The sequence below is a fragment of the Erinaceus europaeus genome, chromosome 1 (assembly GCF_950295315.1).
Source record: "Erinaceus europaeus chromosome 1, mEriEur2.1, whole genome shotgun sequence".
In the NCBI taxonomy this organism is placed as follows: domain Eukaryota; kingdom Metazoa; phylum Chordata; class Mammalia; order Eulipotyphla; family Erinaceidae; genus Erinaceus; species Erinaceus europaeus.
In genome coordinates this window covers 65,444,506-65,467,499 of record NC_080162.1, presented here as the reverse complement: position 1 = coordinate 65,467,499, position 22,994 = coordinate 65,444,506, and the positions used below count along the sequence as shown (strand labels likewise).

Below are 22,994 nucleotides of genomic sequence, written 5' to 3'. Positions count from 1 at the left end.
TCTGAAGTTGTTTTTATTGTATTGTAAACCTGATATTCGAAAAGACTGAGTTTTTTTAAGGAGCAAATACTAAGGAATTAGAACACTATTAGGATTATTTCTAATATTTCTTAGATTTTTAGTTTGTTGTTTGAGTAAGAACTTCATTAAAATTTAAAAAGCTGGTCTAGGTCCCACAGGACCTACTATACACATGAAACCAGAAGTACATTTGAATCCATGAATATAAGCCCACAACCTGAATCACACTTGAATACCCTTGATAGCAATTCACTCTTAGGAGTCTCCAGATTTACGTTCATGTTGATTTCTTCTTTGGACACCACTGTAGCAAAGACAGAAACAACAGCAAACAAAAACTAGAACTGTTGGGTAGAATCCTATTTTAGGAATGGTCTGTTTTTAAGAGACAAAGTGAATAGATCACCAGCTAGTTAGTATTGATACAATTTAAGCAGTGAAATGATTCCTGTTTAACAGATTGTCTTAAGAGTCTTTGGTCTACATAATTTTATGAATTATACAATCATGAGCTAAAGTACCCATGCAACATAACTGAAGTATCAGAGAAAATAAAACATAAAAATCATAAAACCATAAGTTATATTCTTTTTATTTACCCCTTTATCGAACACTTACAAGATTACAGACTTCATGAATTTGTTATTGTCTTTACAAAGCTATATGTAGGATTCTCTGCTTTCATTTAATATACTAAATGTAGGTCAATTATCATCTATTAAAACATGCCTTGTTATTCTTGACTAATGGTTGTTGGAAAAAATACATCTTTTTTCTTTTTTACTTAAAAACTTTCATTATTCTGAGCAAGGATGGGACCATTAACTTAATGTATCACAGTATCCTATAGATATTGTCAAATATACATTGAATTTTTATTTAAAATAAGTATTAAAGTAATAAGAGCAATTTTAAAGAGCAAAGATCATGTAATGAACAGAAATGTAAGTCGGGTCTGGTTTTTACATTCTTTTTTTTTTTAATTTTTTATTTAAGAAAGGATTAATGAACAAAAACATAAGGTAGGAGGGGTAAAACTCCACACAATTCCCACCACCCAATCTCCATAACCCACCCCCTCCCATGATAGCTTTCCTATTCTCTAGCCCTCTGGGAGTATGGACCCAGGGTCGTTGAGGGTTGCAGAAGGTAGAAGGTCTGGCTTCTGTAATTGTTTCCCCGCTGAACATGGGCGTTGACTGGTCGGTCCATACTCCCAGTCTGCCTCTATCTTTCCCTAGTAAGGTGTGTCTCTGGGGAAGCTGAGCTCCAGGACACATTGGTGGGGTCTTCAATCCAGGGAAGCCTGGCTAGCATCCTGATGGCATCTGGAACCTGGTGATTGAAAAGAGAGTTAACATACGAAGCCAAACAATTTGTTGAGCAATCATGGATCCCAAGCTTGGAATAGTGGAGAGGAAGTGTTAGGGAGGTACTCACTGCAAACTCTAGTGTACTTCTGCTTTCAGGTATATATTTTGCAGTAGTTTATGGGTACGTGTGAACTTAAGCTCTCTCTCACAGAAACTGGTGTATATCTAGGTTATGGGACTTTGTTAGAAAGTGAATTACCTTGAGATGAAATTAGAGTGTACTATAAAAGGAAAGGTCTCACCCGAGTAATGAAGCTGAAGGGTTGTCATTCCACACGTGAAGTCTCTGGACACAGTCTGAGGTGAAGCATGTTGAGCTGGCAATCGTTGCGTTGGTTAAGTTGTGATCGGCGGATGCAATATTATTTGGTATGGATTGGGAGAGGCATATGAGAAAGTGGGCCCTATCCAAGGGTTCCAGGACTGGGGGAAGTAGGGGCTCTATAGTGGAGATGTGAGGTTCCTGCTGTCTTAGGGTTCAAAAAGACAATCGATAGTTAATGTTATCATCACATTATTTGGTAATTGGGTTAACTTTGAAAAGTCCTTTTGTTATGGTTTGCTGTACAGTATCCAGTATCTTGTATATAGCTGTGCTATTAGATGCTTCTAATCTGCTTGGTCTAGGCTTTTGAGAGAGTCCGCATATCAAATACACAGCCTATATATTAAAAAGATTCAGTTTGTGTTTTGAGAAACGGGTTTTTACATTCTTAACTCTCCTGCTTTTTCTTCTGAGATAAGGTTCAGGAAATGGATAAAGGAGAAACATATCAATTGTGCTCAAAACACTTCTCCTAACTAGCAGTTCTGGCTACATTTGTATATATCCTACTAATCAAGTTGTTGTACAAGTGTCAAAGTCTTACGCCAAAGATCTTTATCTAGGATGTTCACATACAAATTTATTACCACTTTTTTTTTTTTTGTAGAAATGGCCTAAATAGTTTGCCGTCTCCTTTAGCTCTCTTTGACATGAGCTCTTTGCTGCCTGCCAGTATTAACAGGTGTTTAACATAAGACATCTGTAGTTCAGGGGCAGTTTGTTAGGGTTGATGGAGAATTGACACCAAGCCAGAAAAAAAGCGGATAAATCTACTGGTGAATGAGCTTCCAAAAGCTAGGTGGAAATTGTTCTGAATGTTTTAATGGATATTAAGAATAAACATTTCAAAAATGTTGTTTCATCAGATTCTGGAGTGTTTTAAATGGAAACTATTAAGAAAGTGTGCATGATGTTAAAGAGGATCTGACTTTATAGTCATTGCATAATTTACAAATGGCTCTGTGCTTTAGCACTAACACCAGTTTAATATCCAGGAACTTACATGCTTGAGAAATTAAGAAAGTTTTTGTCTCCCTCTTCTCATCTTAATGCAGTCTACCTTTCTCTCAGATTAATAAACTCACACTTGGGAGTTAGGCGGTAGCGCAATGGGTTAAGCGCAGGTGGCACAAAGTGCAAGGACCAGCACAAGGATCCCCATTCAATTCCCTAGCTCCCCACCTGAGCAGTGAAGTAGGTCTGCAGGTGTTTATATTTCTCGCCCCCTCTGTCCTCCCCTCGTCTCTTGATTTCTCTCTGTCCTATCTAACAAGAACGACATCAGTAACAACAACAATAATAACTACAACAATAAAACAAGGGCAAAAAAAGGGAATAAATAAGTAAATATTTTTTTAAAAACTCACACTCACACTTTAATCTTTGCACTCAAACCAAACCTTGAAAGTTTCTTTTCTTTTGCCATCTCTTATGCCTTCTAACCTGGAATTGGAACCAATATTTAGCTAGTAGGGAAATGGTAACCAGACAATAGTCATAGGTTATAGCAGACAGAAACTCAAAAAGACAGTTCTGTTTAAAAAAAAGCAATAAATATTGAGATCTGAGGTATGATCACTACATCTCAACTACTTGATCCAATCATGTCCTACTGATCCAGCTTGCCTGTTGGGAGGGTTTTCCCTTCTGAATTTCACTGTGGTTCATCCAGGCTATGTTAACATCCAGATGTTGTTAAAATTATTAACTAATTTAAAGACACTTGGAGGGCAAGTGTAGAAGGAGACACACTTTGTTTCTGGGATCGTTGCTATTTTAGTCATCTATAAAGTCCCCTGAAATATGGAGTTTAACCTGGATTCTACTAGGACTGGACACTATGTGAGGGTATTTGCGTTTATAGCATTTCCTTAAGTGATACTGTGATTCATCAAAAACTTTGTTAGCTTGAAACAGTAAACTGAAGTTTGTGAGTATGGGTTTGTAGATTAAGAGTTCAATTAAAAGTCCCTGGACTGGGAATGCATCTTGGTGGTAGAGTAAAAGATTCACATGCATGAGGCCCTGAATTCTACTCCCAAAATAACTTACACAGAGAAAAGCAATATATAAGTATTTTCTGTTTGTATGAAATGCCCTGTGATGTTGGCTAGAATTCTTCCAGTCTTTATTTCTCTTACAACCATAGTTAAATGTCAGTTAGATAAATTCTGATGTTAGTAGAAACTGGCAGCAGAGAAAATTCACCTTTACTTCCCAGCCCCTCTTATCTCTGAACAAAATAATAATAATGATGATATTATTTGTTTACTTTTGATTTTAATGAGAAATATACACAATGATAGAGACAAAGACCAGAGCACTGCTTAACTCTGGCTTATAGTGGCAGTGGGATTTGAACCTGGGACCTCAGAGCCTCAAACATGAAAGTCTTTTGCATAATCATTGAGCAAAACAATTTTAAGACTGAAAAATTATTCTAAAATCTGTGTGGGTCTTCTTTTCTATGTATTGTGAAGCAAAGGTGGTAAAAGCATAATACTTCCAAGAAGTGGTCCATTTACTTTTTTCCCCTAATTTTTTAATTATCTTTATTTATTGGATAGAGACAGCCAGAAATTGAGACAGTAAGGGGTGATAGAGGAGAGAGATAGAGAGACACCTGAAGCCCTGCTTCACCGCTCTCAAAGATTTCCCCCTGCAGGTGGGGACATCAGGGGCTTGAACCAGGATCCTTGCTCATTGTAACATGTGCGCTCAACCAGGTGCACCACCAACCATCCCTGTATATCTGCTTTTTTACTTTCATTTTCCTTACTGGATTTGGTCAATTTGAACATGAGGCAAGAACAACTGTGGCAAGGTTTCTTGCCCAAATCTCGCTGTGAAAAGATGGGCTACCATGCCACCTTTTGCCTTTGTTATCTTCTGAGAAATCATGTTACTGAGCTCTGGCTCTGCCTTCACTGACATATTACTATGTAGATTTTCCTTTTGTCTTGGCACTGGACACCCTAGTTTTTATTTATTTTCTCTCAGATACTTTAACCCATTTTGCCCTCTCTGCAAATGCTTGGAACAGCTCACTCCTATAAGATCTTCTTGTTCTACTTTCTATTTCTGAGTGCTACCCTAACCTGTAGCCAAAAGATTGTATTCTGGGCAGGGGTAGGTAGTATAATGCAAAGACTCTTGTGCCTAAGCTTCCAAAGTCTTAGTTAGGTTCAACTTCCCACAGCACCAAAAAAAGCTAGAGCTGAGCAGTGCTCTGGTAAAGATAAATATTCTCTTCCATATATTTTCACCTCCTTCTCTGTCCTACCTGCCACCCAACTCTTAGATTATACTTCACCGGAAAGGGGCAGGTCACATACATACTATATGCATAAGCATGTTGGTTAGTCTTAATTTCTCTACCAGACCTATCCAAACTTAACAGAAGTTAGCTGAAATTACTGTGCAAAGGTTTTCCTACTGCTCATCCCTTGTCTCACGGAAGGCCTGTGCCTTTCACAGTAACACATTCTTTAAAATAAAAAAATGGGTACTGGGTTGTGTTGGACCTGGTTATAGGTTACCATGCACAAGGTCCTGGGTTCTAGCCCCTATTCTCCACCTACGGGGGGTAGGGGGGTGTTCTAGGAGTAGTGAAAAAAGTACTGCAAGTGCTTTTCCCTCTCTCTCTCTCTCTCTCTCTTTTCTCTGTCTTTCACTCTCTTCAATTTCTCTCTGTCCTATTAAATAAATAAGGAAAGAAGAAAGGGTATGCCACCATGTGGCCCCTGCACAAGCTTTTCAAATCTAACGAGTTGGTCTTCAAAGAAAAGGAGAGAAGGAAGGAGGGAGGGAGGGAAAGAGGGAGGGAAGGAAGGGGAAAGGAAGGAAGGAGGAAAGGAAGGGCTGCCATGAGTAGTAGATTCATCATTCAGGCAGTGAGACCCATAGAGAACCTTCGTGACAATAAAAATAAATAGACAACTAGTTCCTCTTTATTATAAAGGTGAGATTAATTGCTTTCAGTCTAATTCAATGTGTAAAAAGTCCATGAACTCTAGAGAAGTGGAAAAATCTGGACAAAACACCTATAGAAACCTCTTGACGATGCCAAACACATAATGCTCTGTGATGCCTATACATTTCTGAAATAGAATTCACAGATATCCCTGCATTTGACTACAGTTACCTCAAGTACTTCTTGAAGTAATCTTGGACCAGGTTTGAATCAATGAAGCTTTGATGTCTTTCTTCTCAGTCTGTTTGGGGAGGTTGTCTTCTTCAGCTGAAGTAGTGCTTTCTCCTACTTACCAGGACTAACTGCCAGTCAGTACTTACATTTGGAGCATGCCTTCCTCTGACAGTGAATGGAGAAGCATATGGCAAGGCTGGGCAAGAGAAGGAGCTGTCACATCCACAGGGATGTTGTTTCAAAAGCTAATCCTCACAGACAGGAGTTAGCTCAGTCTTCAAGTGGATCCTGAACTCATGAATTTAGAATTTAAGTTATTATAGTAGCAGATCACTTAGACTGTCAAGGAATGAATATTTGGGTTGTTAAGGAATGGCTCAGAACCTAGTATCAATTCCATGGTATCAGATCCTTTCATCAACTACATTCATTCTGAATATCCCCAATGAATTTGTTATGAGTGGGTTCTCTTTCCAACTTTGATCATCACCAGGGAATTGTGTTCATTAGGTCTTACCCATTTTATAAACTGATGCACACTCTATTAGTTAAAAGGCCACTAACATTATTCTAAAATACCATTTCTCACAGTGGTATCAAGGTTCCGTGGAAACATTAAATAATTGCTTCCCCACTTCATCACTGTCATAATAACACCCCTTATCCTTAAGGCCCCTGACATTTTCCAGTAGTCCTAGGGTACTTAACTTAGAAAAAATAAAAATATGATGGTACATGTCAGTGTCATAAGTGTGAAACCAAGGTTAAGACAATCATGGGCATGGGCTGGGATATAAGAGTAGTCCCCTCTCCTCAAGCTTAGATGTTGTTACTTGAGATTTTATTCTAAAACTACTGTCTCATCTGCCATCCTTTTTCCTAAGAAACTTAGTAGGATAAAAATTTATCCTGGCTTTAGTTTAACAGTGCTCTCCCACAGTTCATTCAGGGCCTTGCTGTTTTAGAATCAAGTAGGCTCCCTACAGCACAACCAGCACCGATAACTTGAGCCTTTCATCAGCTGACTTGAGAAGTTAAAATTACCTAGAAGTGAAAATTCTGTTCTCCTGTTTATGTCCATACCCCCAGCCTTCTATCCCACTATCCCCAGTGCTACCTAGATCTTTGAATTAGAGAAAACACAGTTAATTGTTTTTTGTTTGTTTGTTTTCTGCCCTAGTATTACTCGAACTTTTGCATCGGGGAAAACAGAAAAGGTGATTTTTCAAGCACTCAAGGAGTTAGGTCTTCCCAGTGGAAAGGTATCTGTTGACTTAGTAATCTTTTTCTAATCGTCTTGTTTATTTCTGTTTACATATATAATAAACAGGTCTTTTTATACTATGCTAATCTCAGATTTAGAATTAGTCAACACATGTTGTCATAATTTCCTGTTCATTCTTCTTCTTTGTCTACTTTTGTTTTCAAATCCAAATAGTGTTTTTTAAAAATGTCTTTGTCAATATTACTAAGCAAAGAAAGTGAAGTGACAGCCTGACTGCTCTTTACACAGCTTATGGAAAGCTTATTTCACAGAAACCCATCAACATTGCTTCAACCAAACCCAGTGTCAGCATGAGAAATTAACTAATAAATTCGGTTCTTCAAGACAGCTGTCCCATATTTTATGAAGTACCTCTCCTCAAACAAACCATTTGTGTTCACAGCCCTGCAGATTCAAAATAATTGGAATTAATTTACTGACTACAAGAAAGATTTAAGCCTGTTACTGCTTTAACAAATCTTACTTGTAATATAAATCTCAGTATGAAAAGCAAAATGTTTTATGGTTGTCCTGAGTTCCTTTATGTGGTCTTGTGGAAATTCACAAAATAGACATGAGGAAACACTGAACTTGATTTATTCAGCATCTTTTAAGCATGTACTAGTTTTCTTCCTCCAGGCAAGAAGGAGGAAATGTTTCTTTATATTTGTCATGTGGGGTGTTTCCCAGAGCAAACCCAGCTGTAGTCTAAGTTTAACTACAAAAAAAAACATAGCTGCATAGTAACTAGAAATACTCACTGACACATGCTATATTTGTTTTGTAATTTTTATTAGTTATTTACAGAATTATAAGATTTAAGGAGCGTACTTTCACACCCACGTGTGTGTGTGTGTCCAAATTTAGCAACAAAATCTTGTAGCCGTCCCCTTTTCCTTTGAAAACTAGTATAGTTCTCAGTCAGAACTTACAAAGTCTAAGAAACAGTTTAGTTGCTATTTTATTACTTTTTTTTTGCAAGTTTGTTTGACGTAAGCCATGTTCTAAGCAAGATGGTCTGCCTTCATCTGGAGATTGACCAGGTGGTTTTTATCAGCAGTGTCAGATGAGGGAAGGGGACTCGTATGGTTAGCACTGTTTTTTCCTGATCTTATAGATACTCTCCCTCTAAGAAGGAAAAATTGTTCCATGACTTAATGAGACTCTTTTATTCTTTCTAGAATGATGAAATTGAACCTGCAGCATTTACCTATGAAAAGTTCTATGAACTAACACAAAAGATTTGTCCTCGGACAGATATAGAGGATCTTTTTAAAAAAATGTAAGTTTCATATATGAGCAAGTGTCATATATCAATGTTACTCTTTTAGACTTTTTAAAAACATAGTTGTCATAATAGTAAAGTATACTGATATATCAAGGAATATTTAGTCAGCGCTATATTTTCACCCCTCAGTTTATCCATGTAAAAGTTCACTCTGACTTTTTGAGGAACTTTTACATAAATTAAATACCTCACCTGGGACTTCCCTTCCCCCTCCCTCCCTTGCATCGGCTTTACTAACGACCTATAATTTTCACCTGCTCCTTTAGGTATTAACCCATTACATGAACTAACTAGATTCAATTTGGAATGTTATTTTGTTGTTGAAAAGTTCATTCATTCCAGTGATTTCAAATGGATGACTTACATGTTGTTTTTAAAGTGACATCTTCTTGATAATGCTAAAAAAGAATTTCAGACATTTTCTATGAGCTAGTAGGACCCTTTTCTTCCCTTTGCTGTTGTTGGTTTGTTGTTTGTTATTTTTCTTTTATAGTCTCTGGCCATTTTAAGAATGCACGATTACTTCAGGGTTAGAAGCTAAGTTTAGAATTACCATCAACAAATGTCAACATGTAAATCGTACCTACTGTAGCATCATATACAAAAACTTACTTTTTCTAATAAATTTCTTTTCAGCAATGGAGACAAAACTGATTATTTAACGGTAGACCAATTAGTGAGCTTTCTAAATGAAGTAAGCTTTTTCATACATTAACTCCATAAAGTCTGTGTGCCATGGCTTGCCTCTCCAGCACTCTCATTGCATGCCTGCATCATACACCCTCCTTCGCTTTGCTTCTGACCTGCTGATCTTTCCATGATGGCTTTACCAGGTGCAAAAATCAGCTGCTGCCCTTGTGTGTTCATGCACTTCCTACATGTTAGCTTTGCACATTGCTTTTTGTTGGTTTCTTGCTGTGATGTGTAGCTCTGGTGCTGTGTGTGTATGTTTGTGTGAGTTTTATAATATTTTAAACTAAATGTGTTTATGTTTTTGCAAGATGATACTTATGGTACTTACTTTTTTTTTTCTATTGATCTCTCTGATAGAAAGAGAATGGACTGAGTTTGCCACATGATAGTTGGATTCTCCATTGCTAACTTTTGCTTAGACCTTTGCATGGACTGGGAAGCTTTATTTTTGTCTGTTAATGGACTGCATGTAAGAAAAAAAAAATATGTAGGTTCAAATAGAATGTTTTGAGAGCAAGCATAACACTGGAGTTCTTGGGTGAAAATCTAATACATACTAGGCCAGCTGACAGGCAGGCTAATTTCCTACTTTTTATTTTTACAACTCAGAGTTCATTTTAAAACACTTTTCACTTTATAACCAGAACTGGTTCAAAATCAGCTCAAGCACAAAAGAAAAATAGCTTAGAACATGTAAAGGCTATGACTTTTATTACAACTTACATGACCAGTAATATTTTCAGTGAAACCCACTGAAGCTCCTGTTAGCCTAGAAAGGAAACCCCCACCTTTTTTTCTCCCAAACACATTAACAATAAGAATTTCAGTGAAAAATGGTCCAATAATTTGTCCAATTTAATTGTATGTCAAAGTATTTGTTTCAAAACTATGTAAGTTATATATAAGGAGAACATATAAAGCCTTGGAAAAGGCAGGATCGTGCCAGGCCTGAGGCAGTGCCTAGAGAAAAGACACTAGGCAGACAGTGTGTGATTGGTCAGTTTGTAGAGACAAATCACATCATTGCCCAAGGACTTCTTTGTTTTTTTCTTTTCTTTTCTCCCCCCCCCCCCATACATGTCAAGGCTCAGTGACTCCATTTGTAGAGTTGCATCTGAAACTGTTAACTTGCACTTGATGCAGTGATAACAAGCAGTGACGCAGGACAGAAAAGGTACCCCATAAATCAGCAAAGAGACTACCACTTTAAAAAAAAAATTATAAAAAGGAAACTGACAAAACCATAGGATAAATGGGGCAGGGGGGTACAACTCCACACAGTTCCCACCATCAGAACTCCTTATCCCATCCCATCCCCTGATAGCTTTCCTATTTTTTATCCCTCTGGAGTATGGACCCAGGGTCATTATGGGGTACAGAAGGTGGAAGGTCTGGCTTCTGTAATTGCTTCCCCGCTGAAGCTGAACATGAGTGTTGACAGGTCGATCCATGGTCCCAGCCTGTCTCTCTCTTTCATTAGTGGGGCAGGGCTCTAGGGAAGCAGAGCTCCAGTACACATTGGTGGGGTTGTCTGTCCAGGGAAGTGTAGTTGGCATTATGCTAGCATCTGGAATCTGGTAGCTGAAAAGAGACTACCACTTTTAAAACATTCTTTCATTATTTGCAAGATTTATTTGACATGAAAACTTTTAGATTTTTTTTCACTCTACTCGTGTTTGGTCATCAGAATACTGTGTCATAGTCTTTACCCAGATATTGCTACATCCTTATGCTAATGTTGCTCAGGAGTTAAATCATTTCACTTTGCTTCCTAAACCCTTCTGTTCTTTTCTTCAAATAATTATTTTATTTCCTCAGTTTCTTCATGTACTTGGGATCATAGGTTGTCTTGTTTTTGACGGAGCTGGGCAGTAATCTTGCTTTCTACTAAAGAGGGAAGATATCTTAGGTGAAGAGAAGAAAATAGCCCACATTCTCAGTAGCCACAATCCCCTCCTCCCAGAAAAAGAAGTCTTCTCTCAGGTTTTAGGTTATGGCTGGCATTAGCTACAAAATATACTAAATGTAGATCTTTTTGTAAATTTCACTAGTCAAAATAAATAAATAATAGTTCAGTAGTCTTGAGGATTAGGTGATGCCCTCATGAGCTTTTTTTTATCTGATGGTTTTCCTATATAAAAAGAAATTTCATTGAAAATAGGTTTACAATATTATAAAAATCTTAGGGATATAGTTTTATCTCATGTGTCTGTAAGACTCAGCACACCCATCACCAAAGTTCCAATGCCATAACACCAAGGATATCTCTCTACCTTTTCCCCCTGCTTGCCCTTCAAATTCCTCCCCCAATAACCACCATAATTTTTAAATAATCTAAGAATTAGTTTTCTTACTACTAATTTTGTAAGTCTATTTGTGTGTATATACATACATGTTCATATACTCATTCCCATGCTCCCATTTTTTCCTTTTAATCTCATACAGAGAAGGAAAAGGGCAGAGTGAGAGGGAGACAGACAGACAAACAGAGAGAGACAGAGAGAGAGAAACACAGTAGCACCAATACAAAATCTATAAAGCGGGTCCAGGTGATGGCACACCTGGTTGAGCACACATGTTACAATGCTCTGGGAGCAGAGTTCGAGCCCCCGGTCTCCACCTGCAGAGTGGTAAAGCAGTGCTGTAGGTATCTCTCTGTCTCTCCCACTCTCTATCACCCCCTTTCTTCTCAACTTCTGGCTGTCTCTATCTGATAAGTAAATATAGTAAAAAAAAAGTTTCTTAAATAAAAAAGATAGGAAAAATTATAAAAATTTCATAAAGCTTCCCCTGGTGCTGTGTATGGCGCTTCTATATGCTACCAGGGGCTTGAGCCTGGGTCCTCTAGCAAGGCAAAGTGTGATCTCCACAAGTCAGCTGTCTCCTAGCCCCTGTGTTTTTTGCTATTTATATTTTATATATGAATAAGCCTATCAAGTCACTGTCTTTCACATTTTGTCCTGAAAGTCATGCTTTTCCTATTAGGGATGATTTTTTTCAGGTTTATCCACTGTTCACTCCTGTAAGCTTCTAAGTCTAGGGTATAACATTCATATTTTCAATAATTTGATTTGCCTTTCCTAAAATATATTTGGCAAACATTTATCTTTATTATGGTGACCACTATCACTTAATTTTGGAAAGAAAAAAAGTGCTCTGTGTCTTCTTACAAGCAGTAAGGAAGAATCTTTAATTTGAGGATGGAGCTAGTAAAATTTGTGTGTCTTTAGGTCATGGTGACCAAAAGTTAGACCAGTAAAGTTTACAGCTTTTTTGTTTGTTTGTTTGTGTGTTTTGTTTTGTTTTGTTTTACCAGAGCACTGCTCAGCTTTGGGTTATGGTTGTACGAGGGATTGAACCGGGGACTTTGAAGCGTCAGGCATGAAAGTTTCTTTGCATAACTATTATGCTATCTGCCCTTCCCCTTCAAACTTTATTTTTAATCAGTGTTTGTCCTGTATATTTTAATTTTATAAAAAAAAAATCCTGGTGAACAGAATTGGAAGGATTAGATATAAATGGCAGATTTAAACTTAGAGAATGTTCTGCCAGTTTCTTCTTTCCTATCTTTGAATCCTACTATCACCTCTCTCATCTCTTCAAAAATCAAAGCACCCTTTTAGACTTGTTACCTTCAGAACTCCTAGTGAAAGGAATTACAGTTTATTCAAGAGGGGAACAGATGTTGGAATATAAGCATCTGTGACTCCAAATGCTTAGAACTAAACATTTTCAAAATGTTTTAACTACATAGCCTCAATGAACCTGAATTCAGCATTATATTAGAAGCTCCAGATCAAGCAGTAAGACAAGGAAGAAAAAGGGAGCTACATGAACTCCAAAACACAAGGCATAATTCTCATTATATGCAGGTGATAATTATCCTGAACCCCAAAGACTATCAAATGAAAATTAATGAATAAACGAAGGTTCAGGGAGGTAATCAGAGAAATGACCAACAAAGTAAAAACAAATAGAAAAGTTTAACATACCAGATAGTTAATGGTGGGGGTAGGATCTATATAACTAAAATCTCCCACTATTTTTCATATTTGTACATTCCCTTACACTTGCTAGGAAATGTGTGTTCTATTGTGTACTAATGTGTATTGCCGAGAAGTTAGAAGGAGAGAAGAGACTATCGGCCGTATATGGCCTTGGTTTCTTGGGGTTTGTACCACCTCTTCACTATCCATACCATCAGTACTTAATACCTCTTTGCTAGTAGCTTTAGACCTGTTACTCATCTATTTTAGTATCTCCTTGTTTATTATTCGCCAAAGTGTGATCTGTACCAGCAACATTGGCATCCTCCGGGAGCTTGTTAGAAAGACAGAATTCTGGTCCTCTGCAGACCTGCTAAGTTGGAAACTACATGCAGCAGATGATTTGTCTGCACGTTAAAGTTGTGAAACAGTCTCCTAGTGGATTATGTTGATTCCTCCTTGGAAAGATTAATGTGAATAGAATACTGTAAGAAAAGCTTATAGTTCCTCTTATCCCCCATGATGAATCTGAGTTAGAGCTAAAATGTTGCCATAGGAACTGATTAGACATGTGCTTGACCATGTGTGTGGCCCAGGTTTGAGCCCCAAAGATGCATAGAAAGTGCCTTGAGGCCTGACAGCAGAAGAAGCTCCCATATTTTGGAATCTCCCCCTCTCTGTGTCACTATCCAAATGGTCCATGCTCCCAGAGGGATAGAGAATGGGAAAGCTATCAGGGGAGGGGGTGGGGTATGGGGATTGGGTGTTGGGAATTGTGTGGAGTTGTACCCCTCCTACCTTATGCTTTTGTTCACTAATCCTTTCTTAAATAAAAAATTAAAAAAAAAAAAAGATGCCCAGGAAAAATGGGCTCCACAAAAAAGGGAAGAAAGAAAGACAGAAAGAAAGAAAGCCAGAAAGAAAGAAAGAAAGAAAGAAAGAGAGAGAGAGAGAGAGAGAGAAAGAAAGAAAGAAAGAAAGAAAGAAAGAAAGAAAGAAAGAAAGAGAAAAGAAGAGAATTTCACCGTAGGTGTGTCTCATGATTTTATCCCAGAGAGACTGAGGGAAACTTGCTTCCCCTGTAGGAAAATACCAAACTAAAGACCAGGAGACCTGGTAGAAGCATACACAATGAGCTATCACAAGGTTAGATACTGCTACTACCAACTAATGAAATCTGTGGGCTTCAGTCAGTTTTGCCTCTCCTTCTTCCTAAGGAGAAGCTAAATCTAGTTTAGTTTTGCCATTATTTTCTATATGATGTCTCACAAAAATGAGAAGAACTGAGGGCCTGAAGAATAGGAAGATTAATGGAGGACAGAAAAAAAATAGATCAAAATAAGGAAAAGGAGAAAATGCTCAGAGATGGCCACAATAATCAATAAGTAGCTTTATATTTTGTTATTGGTAATCTTTCCCCATATGACTTATATGACCACATTAAACTTAATTCTGTCATTTAAGATTATTGTACTTTAATTTTACAGTTAAAAAACATATAAAGAGCCACAATCCTTTACCATTTACAATGTCTTTATTATTAAATAGGTAAGCAAAGAGAAAGAAAGGTATTTAGTGTAATGAAAGTAGGTCTACTCTTACAAATTATTATCATTTTTAATATTATTTATGTTACCATCTGCCTGTCCCAATGCAGCTTAGTTTGATACTTTATCTCATAATAAGAACATGACAATAGAATCATATAACTGTCTTCCCACTTATTTGGGCCAGGTTCTGTGACCTATTTTGCAAGCTATTGAGAATGTCATTCTACAAAGCCCTAATCATCATGAGGTGATATACTTTCCCAAATGCCAACTGACAACCATCCAGTAATCTCTTGGAGCTGTGAAACATTTGTCCCATCACCCTGAGTTCCTGTGGAATGTTCCTGTAACCTTTTCATTCTGAGATGGTCCAGAAATTATCTTTATCCTTTATGTTTTTTTTCTATAAAGATTAGAGCTTTGTAACTAACACACAACTTAACATTTCTTTCCTACCCTTGAGTTATCCAGATTGCATTCATTGCACTTCTTTTTTGAAAAATAGATATTTTAAGGAACGCAAAAGATGGAGACACCAAGTACAGCAGATGTAAAGGCAAATGCTGTTTCACCTTGTCTGCTCTAGAGATGTATTTGCTACAAATAGAGAGCAGAGAGCTCTGTTAGGACTTTTTTTTTTTTTCCTGGTTATTACTTATTATAGACATGACTAAATTTTATTTATTTTTTAAAGTAAACAGTATTTTATAGCCATGTTTAGCACAGATCAATCAGATCATGTGGTAACTAGACCAACCCTGTGTCCACACTGCCCATTTCCACCACTGAACTACAGCCTATAACACTTTTGCCATTTCATGTGCCTTTCCTTCAGCCATTTCCATTCTTAATCCCGCCCCTTTTCATCCCCCCCTTTTTAAATTTTATTAGTGACTTTCTTTTGATTTATAAAATTATAAGATAATGGGTATAATTCTGCACCGTTCCCGCCACCAGAGTTCTGTATCCCCTTCGTTCCACTGGAAGCTACAATAGTTCTCCCAAGGTTGCAAATATGGGTTAACTTTTATTTCTATAACTATCTGTCTGTATTTGCATATATTAGCCCATTTTTTCCTGTGGTCTTACAAAGTCATACCTACACCTGTTACTACTTCCTCTTCCCTCTTCTCTGGATTCTAATGGAATTAGAGTTCAGAGCCATATGGATATCTTCCCCTATTATTTCTCCCTCTCTGGGAGTATGGACCAAAATTCTTTTGGGGGTTAAGAAGATGGGAGTCCTGGCTTCTGTAATTGCTTCTCCACTGTACATGGGTGTTAGCAGGTCAAGCCATACTCCCGACTTGTTTCTAGCTTTCCATAGTGGTCCAGGGCTCTGAAGAGGTGAGGTTATGCCTAGAGAAGAGCATTACTAATTTTTTTTTGCCTCCAGTATTATTGCTGGGGCTCACCGCCTGTACTACGAATCCACTACTCCTGGAGGCCATTTTTCCCCTTTTGTTGCCCTTGTTGTTTATCATTGTTGTTGTTACTATTGTTGTTATTACTGTCGTCATTGTTGGATAGGACAGAGAGAAATCGAGAGAGGAGCAGAAGACAGAGCGGGGGGGGGGGGGGGAAGAAAGATAAGACATCTGCAGACCTGCTTCACCACTCATGAGGCGACCCACCCCTGCAGATGGGGAGCCAGGGACTCGAACCAGGCGGGATCCTTATGCCAGCCCTTGCGCTTTGCCCCACTGTGCGCTCAACCTGATGCACTACCACCCAGCCCCCAACATTACTAAATTTTAAGAGGGTTTAGTATCTCAAACATTTAACACGCTTCTGCCTTTGCAGGACTAAGGTACTTTTTAAATTAATTAATATACAAATTATGTTAAAACCCATATTTAACATGTTAGACCAGTGCTACTTAGAGAACATGTCAGAATCACCTGAAAAGCTTGTTAAAACAGACTTAGCTAAGGTAGAGCCTGAGAATGTGCATTTAATAAGCTCCCAGGTAAGGTTATACCAACTGCTGCTGATGCTAGATCACACTCCAGTGCAGTCTGGATGAGTCAACATATATATATACATACATCAAATCGCAAAGACTACCTCTCCTACTGTCACTAACTCATCTTTTATCTTCCCTCTAGCTGATCCTTTTCTTTCTCTCACTTTTTAATTCATATGGATTTGCCCAATCATCTCTATGAGTCCAGAAAACTTCGCTTTTTCAAAAAATTTAATGTTAATACAAAAGAAAAATATAGTGGCCAACCAAGAACATGATTGCAGTGGGTCTAAGAAGGAAGTCATCCACATCTATTTTCTTTGATGATATTATTTTCAGAAATGGAAAAAGGAATGTGTCAGAAAAGAAGTTTTTGTTGTTTTCTTTTTTGCTTGCTTATTTGTTTTTTCTTAATATTTTATTTGTTTATTTCCTTTTGTTGCCCTTGTTTTATTGTTGTAGTTATGATTGTTGTTATTGATGTCATTGTTGTTGGATAGGACAGAGAGAAATGGAGAGAGGAGGGGAAGACAGAGAGGGGGAGAGAAAGATAGTCACCTGCAGACCTGCTTCAACGCTTGTGAAGCGACTCCCCTGTAGGTGGGGAGCCGGGGGCTCAAACGGGGATCCTTGCGGTTTGCACCACGTGTTCTTAACCCACTGCATTACCGCCCCATTCCCTGCTTATTTGTTTTTAAAACAATAAGTTCTCACCAGAGAGGTGGTGCTTGTCACTCCTTTCAATAGAAGGGTCTACAATTGCATGATCCCCATCTATGTCCTAAACAAGATATAGCATGCCTTCATTTGCCTGGCATTCAGTGATCCTCTATCTTTGCAAACCCTAAGACTTTGTTGTCCTATTATCAGTATAACAGTTTCTGCTCTACATATGCATGGATGTAAGCTGTTGTGACTCCCAATTTCTTAGATTACAACAGAAACATGCTTCATTGGGACAAAGTGACAAAAATTATATATATTCTTTATGAGTCAACACTTTAAGCTTGGTGGGAGGGAAAAGGAACAGAATAGGCCAGGCAACAGATGTTATAGGAAATTACATTAAAGTGTTTTGTTGGCCAAAGGCATCCTATCTACATAAACCACATTTTAAAATTGTCATTTCAAAGAAAATGGGGAAGGGAAATCCATATGAACTCCTAATGTTGCTTCTGAAGTATTTTCTTCAGTTGTGTTTTTCAATCTGTGCATATATTTGGGTAAAGATTTACTGCCAAGTCCCTTCCTGTTGACCATGTTTTGCTTATATCTGTTTATCTGCCATTATTCCAGTGAACTTGATTTTCTTTGTGTATTTCTTGGATGAGCAGAGAAGCTGTTAGGTCTTCTAATACCCAGTGAACAATAAGCCCCACAGTATAGAGGGTGGAGGGAGAAAGATTGTAACTCAGTCAGATGATGAATTGGATTTTTTTTCCCTAAACTGCAAAAACAGCATTATTCCTTATGCCTCATATAGTGCAAGGAGCATCTGAATGTTGACTTGAAATGACAGGCATCACTGGCACCCCAAGTGCCTTAATTCTTCATATGTTTCTGCCCTTATAATATCCTCAGAGCAAAGCAGGTCACATTCATGTAGACAAAATCTTTGTCAATTACTGATATTTAACTACAGATTCTCATATTGTTTTTAACTTGCAAATATCCCTGTGCTGATTTCCATTAGTACAACTAATTAATCTTGATCAGTATTTATTCAAGAAAATGAATTTCCAGAGTACCTAAGTTTTTGGGTTTTTTCAATATGGAGTGATATCATGATAATGAAATGATGTTAACCTGACTGGTTTTTTTGTTGTTGCTTTTTTTGGACGTATATATATATATATATATATTGAACTGTTTGGGGGCTTTTGAGATTTCACTATTGATTTTTCTTTTAAATAATTTTTTACCTCACTTCTTATAGGCACTTAACACCCAAACTCTCTCCAGTTATTTAGAATCTAGAAAACAATACAGTTGACATGCACACAACATTATGAATTTTTCGGGAGGGGGTGGGATATGGAGATTGGGTGGTGGGAATTGTGTGGAGTTGTACCCCTCCTACCCTATGGTTTTGTTAATTAATCCTTTCTTAAATAAAAAAATTAAAAAAAAACATTATGAATTTTTCAGCTTTTGAAGAAAAAGAGGTATACTCAGTATTTTTCCTGTCTAGTTCAGTGAGAGAAACCAACAAAGAATTCCCAAATTTGGACTTTTTTGAGAAAGACAGTAAGACAGTGAAATTTCATCTTTGAAGCTATAAGAATAATATTATAGTTATGACTTTTTTTAAAGAAATAATAGAGTTTAGTGGTATACAGTGTGCCAACAAGGAGAAATGCCAACCTAAATGGAGTTATTTTCTCATCATAGCATCAACGAGATCCTCGACTGAATGAAATTTTATTCCCATTTTATGATACTAAAAGGGCAATGCAGATCATTGAGATGTATGAGCCTGATGAAGATCTGAAGAAAAGAGGTAACTAAAGTGAAAAAAGGAAAATATTTTATTTGGATTTTTAGTTAAAGGTAATTTGGAGATCTCTATAGCCAAGGAGTAATAGCTAACTCTTTTTTTCTTCTTGCCCTAAATATAAAATGTACTTCACATCTAGAGTTTGACCATGTTGCTTGAAGTATACATGATTGCTAAATGATTACATCATTAAACACATTATAGTGATATTTTCCTCACCTGCTTTTTGTAGTATTTTAGTATTCATAGTAATTAAAATGTCAACATATCATTTCTATTTAAAAATCTCCAATAAAATAATTTCTCATCCTAAAATAAAAATTTATAACTTTTTCCCCTTTTTGTTTTGCTAAATCAAATAAATTTGATGAGTCTTCTTGCTTATTAGTTGAACTTGGGTATACAAAATAAATTATATCAAATTGAATAAAAGTCATTTTCACAGATTGTTAGCTATTCAGAATCTCTGTCCCTTTGAGTGAAATTTTGGAAACAACTCATTTTCAACACTGGACAAAAGAAATTTATAAGAGGAAATTTAAAGTAGATCCAGTGATAGTGAAAAAAAAAACAAAACTGTAACTTAACAGGAAGTGCCAGGGATTCCCTCAGCATCTGGCCTCTTGCCCCAGTGGAGAGTCAAAAGATATCTAAGTTCAGGTTCTGTTTGTGCCCTGTATCCATCGGCATTATAGCCAGTTTCCTTTTTCAGAGTAGTTCTTTTTGCATTATATCTCATGTCTGCGACTATAACTAAAAGAGTTACATAATAAACAACAAATGAGACCCAGGAAGAAAACACTAATTATCTCAAGGTTATTAGAGAACTGAAAGTTGAATTAGCTGAGCTAAGAACACAACTAGCTGAACAAGCTAAAACAGTATCAGAACAGGGTAACAAAATAGATGAACTCCAGAAAACAACAGAGGGGAGAGAGAATAGAATAAATGAGGCTGAAGACAGAATTAGCAAGATCAAGAATGAATTAGAGAAAACTAAAAAAGAAGTAAGAGATAAAGACATGAGGGAGCTAAATGAGGAGATAGATAAACTAGAACTATTGGATATTTTCAGAGTCATTCACCCCAAGAAACAGGAATACACATTATACTCAAGTCCACATGGGTCATTCTCAAGGATAGACCATATGTTAGGCCACAAAGACAGAATCAGCAAATTCAAGAGCATTGAAGTCATCCCAAGCATCTTCTCAGCTCACAATAGAAATAAACTAACACTTAACAATCAACAAAAGATTAGTAATAGTCCCAAAATGTGGAAGTTCAACAGTACACTCCTTAACAACTACTGAGTCAAAGAGGAAATAAAGGAAGAAATCAAAATGCTTTGAGAGTTCAATGAAAATGAAGACACAAGCTATCAAAATATTTGGGACACAGCTAAGGCAGTACTGAGAGGGAAGTTCATAGCCATACAAGCACACATTAGGAAACAAGAAATAGCCTAATTTCACATCTTAAAGACCTAGAAGAAGAAGAACAAAGGAGACCTAAAGCAACCAGAAGGATAGAAATCACTAAGGTTAAGACAGAAATCAATAACATTGAAAATAAGAAAACCATACAAAAGATTAACGAAAGTAAATGTTGGTTCTTCGAAAGAGTGAACAAAATCAACAAACCTTTAGCCAGACTCACAAAACAAAAAAGGGAGAAGACCCAAATAAATCAGATACTAAATGAAAGAGGAGGTATCACAACAGACACCTGAGAAATTCATCATATTATGCAAGGCTTCTATGAACAATTATGTGCCGCCAAGCTAAAGAACCTGGAAGAAATGGACAATTTCCTAGATACCTACCAAATTCCAAAACTAAGGAAAGAGGAACTGGATAACATGAGCAGGCCCATCACAGCTAATGAATTTAAAACAGTTATCAAAAATCTTCCCAAAAATAAAAGTCCTGGACCAGATGGTTTTACAAATGAATTCTACAAAACCTTCAAAGAAGAACTAATACCTCTACTTTTAAAAATCTTCCAGAAGATTGAAGACACAGGAATACTCCCTTCCAGCTTCTCTGAAGCCAACATCACTTTGATAGCAAAAGCAGACAGGGACACAACCAAAAAAGAAAACTACAGACCAATATCTCTAATAAACATAGATGCTAAAATATTGAAAAAAATTCTAGCCAACCGGATACGGCAGTATATTAAAAAGATTGTTGATCATGACCAAGTGGGGTTTATCCCAGGCATGCAAGGTTGGTTTAATATACATGAATCAATCAATGTGATCCACCAAATCAACAAAAGCAAGACCAAAAACTGCATGGTCATATCAATAAATGCAGAGAAAGCCTTTGACAAAATACATCTGTTTATGATCAAAACACTATGAAAAATGGCAATAGATGGAAAATTCCTGAAGATAGTGGAGTCTATATATAGCAAACCTACAGCCAACATCATATTCCATGGTGAAAAACTGGAAGCACTTCCCATCAGATCAGGTACTAGACAGGGCTGCCCACTATCACCATTACTATTCAACATAGTGTTGGAAGTTCTTGCCATAGCAATCAGGCAAGAACTGTATGACAAGGAATTAAAGGCATACAGATTGGAAGAGAAGAAGTCAAACTCTCCCTATATGATAGTATACATAGAAAGACCTAAGAGATCCAGCAAGAAGCTTTTGGAAATCATCAGGCAATACAGTAAGGTGTCAGGCTACAAAATTACATTCAAAGGTCAGTGGCATTCCTCTATACAAACACTCAGAAGAAGTTGAAATCCAGAAATCAATTCCTTTTACTATAGCAACAAAAACAATAAAATACCTAGGAATAAACCTAACCAAGGAAGTGAAATACTTGTATACTGAAAATTATGAGACATTACTCAAGGAAATTGAAAAAGATACAAAGAAGTAGAGAGCTATTCCATATTCATGGGTTGGAAGAATTAACATCATCAAAATGGATATACTACCCAGAGCCATATACAAATTTAATGCTATCCCCATTAAGATCCCAAGCACATTTTTTAGGAGAATAGAAAAAAATGCTACAAATGTTTATCTGGAACCAGAAAAGACCTAGAATTGCCAAAACAATCTTGAGAAAAAAGAACAGAACTGGAGGCATCACACTCCCAGATCTCAAATTGTATTAATAGGGCTGTTGTCATCGAAACTGCTTGGTACTGGAACATGAATAGACACACTGACCAGTGGAATAGAACTGAGAGCCCAGAAGTAAGCCCCCATACCTATGGACATCTAATCTTTGACAAAGGTGCCCAGACTATTTAAATGGGGGAAATCAGAGTCTCTTCAACAAATGGTGTTGGAAACAATGGGTTGAAACAAGCAGAAGAATGAAACTGAACCACTATATTTCACCAAATAAAAAAGTAAATTCCAAGTGGATCAAGGACTTGGATGTTAGACCACAAACTATCAGATACTTAGAGGAAAATATTGACAGAACTCTTTTTTGCATAAATTTTAAAGACATCTTCAATGAAACGAATCCAATTACAAAGAAGACTAAAGCAAGCATAAACCTATGGGACTGCATCAAATTAAAAAGCTTCTGCACAGCTAAACAAACTACTATCCAAACCAAGAGACCCCTCACAGAATGGGAGAAGATCTTTACATGCCATACATCAGACAAGAGGCTAGCAACCAGAATATATTAAGAACTTGCCAATCTCAACAACAAGACAACAAGTAACCCCATCCAAAAATGGGGGGAGGACTTGGACAGAATATTCACCACAGAAGAGATCCAAAAGACTGAGAAATACATGAAAAAATGCTCCAAGTCTTTGATTGTCAGAGAAATGCAAATAAAGACAGCAATGAGATACCACTTCACTCCTGTGAGAATGTCATACATCAGAAAAGG

At 37.1% G+C, this 22,994-nt stretch overlaps 1 protein-coding gene across 17 annotated transcripts in view; it reads left to right on the top strand.

The window, feature by feature from the left end:
• The window catches only part of PLCB4 (phospholipase C beta 4), a 434,528-nt gene that overhangs the window by 313,691 nt on the left and 97,843 nt on the right, over positions 1-22,994 (top strand). For all 17 annotated transcript variants that reach the window (XM_060186551.1, XM_060186550.1, XM_060186547.1 and 14 more), the window contains 4 exons: positions 7,047-7,128; positions 8,312-8,412; positions 9,055-9,112; positions 19,005-19,113. In XM_060186551.1, the coding sequence (XP_060042534.1) occupies positions 7,047-7,128; positions 8,312-8,412; positions 9,055-9,112; positions 19,005-19,113 (350 nt within the window). The remainder of the gene's footprint in view (positions 1-7,046; positions 7,129-8,311; positions 8,413-9,054; positions 9,113-19,004; positions 19,114-22,994) is intronic.